At 37.6% G+C, this 8,413-nt stretch overlaps 1 protein-coding gene across 2 annotated transcripts; it reads right to left on the bottom strand.

Moving 5' to 3' along the window:
* Nucleotides 1-3,883: 3,883 nt before the first annotated feature.
* LOC121768307 (trihelix transcription factor GT-3b-like) lies at nt 3,884-7,854 on the bottom strand. Of its 2 annotated transcripts, none has more exons than XM_042164775.1 (3): nt 7,420-7,854; nt 6,438-6,982; nt 3,884-3,920 (listed from the first exon to the last, which is right to left on the bottom strand). In XM_042164775.1, the coding sequence occupies exons 1-3, from the start codon at nt 7,672-7,674 to the stop codon at nt 3,899-3,901; spliced, it is 822 nt and encodes a 273-aa protein (XP_042020709.1). In that variant the 5' UTR covers nt 7,675-7,854; the 3' UTR covers nt 3,884-3,898. The 2 variants fall into 2 exon arrangements, with proteins under 2 accessions (XP_042020709.1, XP_042020699.1); XM_042164765.1 differs by lacking the exon at nt 3,884-3,920 and adding an exon at nt 5,939-6,332.
* Nucleotides 7,855-8,413: the final 559 nt, after the last annotated feature.

Here is an 8,413-nt window from a genome sequence, read left to right on the forward strand (position 1 = left end):
CTTGTACTCAGCCCTGCATGTATTTATAAATGTGCAGGTTGAACGTCAAGAGAAAGGAGCAATGATCGGAGTCGATGTTATTAATTATTCAAGTGGATCTCTCGACGATTCGTGTCTTCATACACGAAGTCGTTTAGTAAGGACTTATTCCACTGTGCTTTTGTTAAAGTGAGAATTTCAAGTCTCACCATCGAACTCTGATTTAGTTGATGAAATGATTATTTTGAAACCATGTAATTGAATACTTGGCTTCTATCTTATGGTATTAATCGATTTGGCCTTTTCGGCAAGTTTCTTGAGCTCTACCCTCTTTTCCTTCTCCGCTTCGTTAATCCCTCTTATTAGTCGCGGATTACCCGTTTTCGCTATCCTTAGCAAAATAGGGTCGTGACAATTTAAAAGTGAGACTTACATTCCACTTACTTTTTTTTACCACTTTCCTTCATAATATCTTAAAATTTACGTCGAATTGAGATTTTAAATCAAGATAGAAGGAGAGAGAATTATCAATATGAATTAAGTGTCACTCAAATAGTGTTTAAGCAATATGAATGAACTGTATTAGGGTAATTATCAATATTAAAATTTCAAATAGTGTTGTTGTTGTCAGTATCAATATGAATGAACTATATTAGGATAATTAAGCAATTAGTTAGGAATCGTGTTTAACTATAATACTCCTTCTATCATAAATATGAACTACTAGTATTCATTTTTTAGTTAGTCCATGAAAACTATTTGCTTTCTTATTTAGGAAATATAAACCCTACTAATAATATGACTTTACTATCCACTATATTAATTTCATCTTTTTTTTTCTTACTTTACTAATTTTATATTAAAATTCGTGCCTCGGAGACGAAGAGAGTAACATAAATCAGTGACGAATGGGGTGGGGTCTGCTGGGTCAGACTAGCTTATGAATACAAAAATTTCTATTAAAATTCAATCTTTGATCTACAAGAGACCATGCGTGCGGTAGTTTCGCCCCATTATGTTTTCGAATTTGAAGACTAAAACTGCACTGGAACTGATGAAACAAAAACCTAAGTAAAATTGTAAAAGGCGAACAACTCCCTATCTCTCTCCAATCCTCGAACAAGCAAGCTACGACTTTTATCTCTATCTCTGCAAATTCATTTATGTTCCATTTTATGTTATTGTGATTGCTAGGGATATATCGAAGATCCCCAATTTCTGATGATCTCATAAGGCCACACTATCCCCAATCTAGTGTATCCGCAACGCTATCTCTTATCCGTCTCATCTCTTAACTATTCATGGGTCTCACTGTACTTTTCACTCCATCTCTTAACTAAAAGACAGAACCTGCATCCCTCCATCTCTTATCCATCTCTTAACCATCTCATCCCTTAACTATTCATTCAATTTTATTTTTTATTTTTATTTTCAACAAATTCAATTAATAAAAACACACTTCATTAAATAAAATAAAAATTACAACTTAAAATCCTAAAAAAATACATAATTAAATTCGTGGCAAAATAAATAAAAAAGACATAATTTAAAATACAATTTTATAGAAATTATAAAAACTACTCCGCCGGCGAATCATCCCCCGGAGGCGGTGGAGGCGGAATACCAAGTTGTCCCGCCAGATATACAATGCCGGCATGATGGGCTTGAAATTGGGCAGGCGTCATGCGGTAAGTGTGCGGTGAAGTACATGGACATTAAGGAGGAGGGCGGCCCTTGGGAGCCCGCCTAGCTTGATTCGCCTCGGCCCCTCCTCCCTCTAGCCGCCTTCGCCGCCTTGGTCCCTTGCGGCCGACGGCGCCCACGGGAGGACCCCCCTGCATCGTCCGCCGTGCCCTCAACCTCCTGCGAGGCAACCTCTTGTGCGGCGCTAGCTGAACCGCCCCCACTAGATGAGTATTGGCCACCCGCCGTGTGCTTCGTGCGCTTCGAGGTCGACCCCGTGCTGGACTGGACACCGCCGGCCCACCGAAGCACTTCCGGTTTTGTTGATTCCCGACGATGGGATCGTACGAGACGCTGATCCAGGCGTTGTACACAGCCATCGTGTCCTTGCGGCTGTACGGATGCCGGCCTACATCCTCCTCCTCCTCCTCAGCCACCTCCGTCTCTTCCTCCACGGAGTCGAATGCCCTGGAGCTTCCACCGCCTCGTCCTCCTTCCGGAGTGGGTTCATCCGGATAATCCTCCCTAATTTGGGATAATCCCTGCGAATACCTCGGGGCGGAGGGACGAGCGTATGCATCCACATCAAAATGGGGTGGTTGGTACCCCACCGGCGTCGACGAGCCTTGGGTGCCCGGCGTCGACGAACTGGAACCCGAACCACCCAATACATTGTACATGCCCCCCAGTCGCCAAACGCGTTGATGTCAAACCCGCCGGAGCCGCCACCGCCAGAGTTTCCGTCGCCGGACATTTTGTGATGAAAATTGGAGAGGAAATGGAGATGATTTGAGAAGAATAGATGTGTGTTTGTGTTTGTAATGAGGATGAAATAAGAGTATTTATAGAGTAAAAAAATAAAAAAGAAAAAACGGTAAAAAACGATAATATTACCGTTTGATTTTTATTTTTATTTTATTTTTATTAAATTCGATTTTTTTAAAAAAAAAATGATTTATTGCGTCAGCGTGACGAAGCCCACTTGCGGGTCGGTGAGTGTGCGTCTGATAGGATAAACCTCCTATCGGGCTGATCGGCGTCCGTAGATCGGCGATCGATAAATGTTTGTCGCGGGCGAGTGCCCGTCGAGCACGACGGTTTTCTCACTTGGAGAAGAGAATGAACGATAATGTTGATATTCTTGATTGATTTCTCAAATGATTACAATAGCTCCTATTTATAATGCTAATAATAACTTAATGAACAAGAAAACAAAGATATGGAAAAGATATGAAAATCCTAATTTATCTAACTAATAATGCTCGTATCAACTCCCACACGGTTGAAATCCACATTGTCCTCAAGGTGGGAACTCGGCAACCAAATCTGGTGTTGTGCGCGGAACGTCTTCCATCGGGCAGCGGCACAACTTTGGTTCGAGATGGTGGAATGCATAACTAGTTGCTGTGCGCGGGTGGATTCCCGTCGGGCAGCGCCGTAGCTATGGTTCGATCGGTATGGCTAGTTGCTGTGCGCGGTGGATTCCCGTTGGACAGCGACATAGCTGTGATTCGATCGGTGTTTTGGAGGGTGAGATCGTGATGAAAGCACCAATTTGATAGGATAAACCTCCTTTCGGGCTGATCGGCGTCCGTAGATCGGCGATCGATAAATGTTTGTCGCGGGCGAGTGCCCGTCGAGCACGACGGTTTTCTCACTTGGAGAAGAGAATGAACGATAATGTTGATATTCTTGATTGATTTTTCAAATGATTACAATAACTCCTATTTATAATGCTAATAATAACTTAATGAACAAAAAAACAAAGATATGGAAAAGATATGAAAATCCTAATTTATCTAACTAATAATGCTAGTATCAGCGTCACGCGTGGCGCCAGCGCGCGCCACGTCGCGAGACGGCTCGCCATCCGTCTCGGTGGGACCGGCGTCTCGGCGGGATGGTGACGAGACGGGACGCTGCAACGCGTCCCGCGTCCGTCTCGTCTCGGAGGGATGAGCTAAGAGACACCCGCGAGACGCGTGGCGGGTGCTCTAAGATGATTTTCGATAATTTATAAGCTGGTTAACGAAATTAACTTTATTTTAAAATGTAACAAGACATGCAACATGTCTGAAATAAATAGATTCATAAGCATGCTCTTAGGTATCAAAACATACCTTATTGCAAATATTCTTCTTGAAGACTGCTACTCCCGTCACTCCACTAATGAATTTCAACTTCAAATCATCATATTTAAGATATTCGGTCTCTATTAATTTATTAAGTTTGATGGCTAGCTTAGTGCTCTCTCCGCCCTTAAAAGGTATGAAATATTTCATTATTAGTCCGTCCCTGAAAAGTATAAACTTTTAAATATTTTAAATAATCAAACAACATAATACTCTTACACATCATTTTATTTACTCCTTCGGTCCTTGAAAATTTGTCACTTATTTTTATTTTTTTCTGTCCCTAAAATTTGCCACATTTAACTTTTACCCATATTTTATAGTGGACCCTACATTCCATTAACTTATTTTCACTCACATTTTATTATAAAAACTAATATATAAAGGTAGGACCCATATATCACTAACTTTTTCAACTCACTTTCTATTACATTTCTTAAAACTCGTGCCGGATCAAATGGTGACAAATTATAAACGACAAAGGAAGTACAGTTTACACCATTACACTACACTATTCATGATGTGGAGCCATTACACTACACTGGGTGGGGATACTCTGCTGTGCAATATTGCAAAGCAGCCCCTGTTGTTACACTCATTGTATAAAAAATAATTGAATAAATTAAATTAAATTAAATTAAATTAAATTAATATTGTTTTATTGGTATATTTGTACCCGCTACTGTGCAATATTGCACATCAGAGAATTTCCCATCCACACTACACTACTACCCATTACAACACAATTCTTGCATACTAGGATTAACTTTTTGTTAAGAGAAAATTTTAAAAAAAATTAATTGAAGGGGTATTATTCTAAAAAGTTATAAATTTTGGCTGAAATTCAATTATTTTTTCAAATTATAAATTTGATTGTAAAATTATGAACTTAGATCTTGAAATGGATTTCCTACAATATCAGCTTTTTCCTTAACTCATGGGAAATTTGCTACGAAGGATAAGTTTGTAACTTTTGTGATCAATTTTTAAATTCATGAATAAAAATATTAAATTAAGCCAAAATTTGTGATTTTAAGAAACAATGAACTTTATTGAATCTCATATCAAAAATATTTGACACTTATTTAAATGAAGGAATAATCTCTCAGGAATGAAAATCTTAGGATAAAACATTGATCACGTCCGTAGATATGTTGTACAGTTGTACTTCTGATACATAGTACTCCGTATTTCACATTCAAGACAATGTAAAATGATTCATATGTGAAATGACAAAATGCAGCATTCATTTCTTAACACAAATGTAATTTATAAAAAAAACAAAAAAACAAAATAAATAAATAAACACAAATGTAAATTTACAGTTGTTACCCTAAAATAAACAAAAAAAACAGTACCCCGGTATTAATGTATTTTCTCTTCATGTAATTACCTGTCTCTCCACAGAGAAACTTCATAAGAACAAGCTCAAACGAGAAAACGATTAAATATACGTAGTAGCATAAGAATAATGGAAACTACCCCAGATTTAATATTCTTTTACAAATCAAATGCCTTTACTTTATGCTACGCTTGAATATCATGATCTAATTTCATGAAAATATAGTGTGTAGGGTAAGCTAGTAAACTATGCAAATTTACAGATATTTCATGACAATACAACTGTATTTGCGTAGTGATTACTCTACTGAATGGTGACCCTATATATAATGTGAATGGCCACACCACCTTAGTTATAAGCTAATCATTAATGTTGTTGCTTAATCCATTTGTATTCCCAAACATCCACAAATAAATTAATCAACTAAATAAATCTAGTAGTACTATCTTTTTTCTTCAATATTTACAATACTTTAATTCATAAAATGATGAGCAAGTATTTGCATGATTGCATCACATAATCCTCATAATACTTGATAATTAATTAGTGAGTACTGTGATTTTTCAACCTGAACATAACATCCATATTTACTTTATCACTAAATCACTAATGATGCAGTAAAAATGCACACAATAATATGTATACTAGTATAGGGGTGCGTTAGGGTGACATTACTCTTAAAATGACAACGTGACAATAAGTAACATGCAATATGCAATATATATGCAAGCAATATGTGATACATAAGCAAACAATTTAGCATATGATTCTAAGCAATATGTGATACGAAATAAGAGCACTATTGTGACACCATAGTTAAAATGACAACTTAGGCAAGCAATCTGTGATACATAGGCATGCAACTCGGCATATGGTTCCAAACAATATGTAATACGAAATTAAAGATAATCAAGCAATCTATAATACATAGGCAAGCAAGCCTGTCACGTGACAAACTAAAATTGAATCTACTCCTAAATCTAAGGGTTCACATTGATAGTACATTGTCATTTTAAAAGTGGTACTAATATTATAATTCTTTAGTTGCAAGAACTAGCTAGGTAGAGATTCATTTCACCTTCTCTCACCAATAAAGAAGAAAATATCATCCTTCATTAAATATGACCCACATCTCTTAACACGATAGTATCATTTTCTGACTTCTCTCCCAAGAAATTTCAAGACTCGTGCAATCCCTAGCCATGAAACTCTCAATATTCTCAACAATGACAATCACTAATTAATCAAAAATATTATAAAATTAAATTAAGTTATAAAGAAGTTAACAATGAAATTCTTACATGTTACTACTATCTTCTCTTCTAAGCTTGTTCAATAGAGCTGTAACAAGAGCATCCCTTTTCTCAGCTCTAGCCTCCTCCCTCACCTTCCTTTGCTCCTCCCTCTCCCTCCACCTCTTCTCCATCATCATCCTCTCATTCTCCAACGCCTCCATCGTCTGCCGCCACTCCATCTCCTTGATCCTCCGCTCCTCCTCCCGCGCCTCGTACGCCTTCATCCACTGCACCTCCATCTGCATCTGCTGCTTCATGAATTCATCCATCATCTCCCTCACTCCCGCCACCACCGAATTACTCGAATTCGGATTGCTCTTCGATTTTTTCATCTTCTTTTTATGACCCTTTTGCCCATCGCTCTCCTCCTCCTCCCCCTCCTCCTCCTCGTCCGACGACAGCTGCGCCGCCTTCTTCTTCTTCGAGGCCGTCCCGCTCCCCTCCGCCTCCAGCCACAGCATTCTCTGCATCCTCGTCGCGAATATCATCTGCAGCTCGTTGTAGAACTGGAACTGCTGCCTCATCGCCTCCGTCTCCATCGTCTCACATCCCTAAATATCATTTTGATAATAAATTGGTACTAATATAATCATTTTGCTAGAAACTAACTTGTATAAACATCGGTAATAAAAAAAGAAATGAACAGACAAAACACATCGTCTGTGTTACACTGATATAATCCTACTAATAGTTTTCACCATCAAAATAAAACCATTTTATCTGCTAGAAACTAACTTGTATAAATTCTTGACGATAACGTTACGCAATATATTTAATTATGAATCGATGATCGGTAATAAAAAAGAAACGAACAGACAAACACATCGTGTGTGCTACACTAATCCCTACAAGCTAATAGTTTTCACCATCAAAATAAAACCATTTTGCATCCGCTAGAAACTAACTTGTATAAATTCTTGATAAAATATCAATGATCGGTAATAAAAAAAGAAACGAACAAACAAACACACCGTGCGTGTTACACTACCTTGTATCTGGTGACGAGGTTTTTCCATTTGCACTTGCACTGCTCCGCGCTTCTGCTATAGCCTTTTTCTTTCATCCGGGTCGAAATCATCTCCCAAAGCATCTTATTACGCTTCGTCTCCATGAAATTCGGGTCGAGCTCGGCCCGGATAACCAAGAAATCGCGGGTTTCCTGAATGCTCCATTGCGGAAACCTGTCGCTGCCTCCGACGGATTCCGAGTATAGCTGGTGGAGCTGCTGATGGTGGTGATCCATATATAATAAACGCAAAGATGGAAAATTATTGAGGAAGATTTGGTGGAAAGGGAAAAAATATCTCAAGAAAAAAGGGTTTGGTGATTGATATTAAATGAAAAGGGTGGTGTGAAAATATGGTGTGAAAATCAGGAAAAAAGCTTACAAGAAAAGAATGATTTTCTTCTCAGATTTGCTTACGTGTCAGGAGAAAATAAATAAAGGAATGCAAAAATACAAATCCGGATTCCTCTTTATATATCATTCTTTTTCTACCGTTAATAACGATTAATTTGTTTTGTATATTTAAATAATTAATTAAATAGAATATGATTTTTTTAATTAACTGTTGAGGTAATGTGAAACGAATTTGAAGAATGAGGAGGGAAATGCAAATTTGGATTGGATTTTCTTTTCTAGTGGTCTTACTATCTCATCTCTCTACGCGTAAACTGATGATTTCCCTTTTCTATGATATACGAATATGATACAATTAATATCTGGAAAATCAATATATTATTGGGCCATCCACATCTGTTCATATTGTAAACTGCTGTATGGGGTGACGTCATGCTGACGGGGCTTTCCTAATTTTTTTTGTTTCTTTGTGGGGCTTTGATTGCTTTATTCGCTTGTGTCAGAAGGCTTTTATTTCTGAGATTTTTTTCTATCTATGAAATATTATCATTATTAGTTATTCCTAGCGATTAATTGATTTTACTTTTTATTAATTTTTCCTTGCATTATAAAATAAGTAAGA

Source organism: Salvia splendens, chromosome 2, assembly GCF_004379255.2.
Source record: "Salvia splendens isolate huo1 chromosome 2, SspV2, whole genome shotgun sequence".
Lineage (NCBI taxonomy): Eukaryota > Viridiplantae > Streptophyta > Magnoliopsida > Lamiales > Lamiaceae > Salvia > Salvia splendens.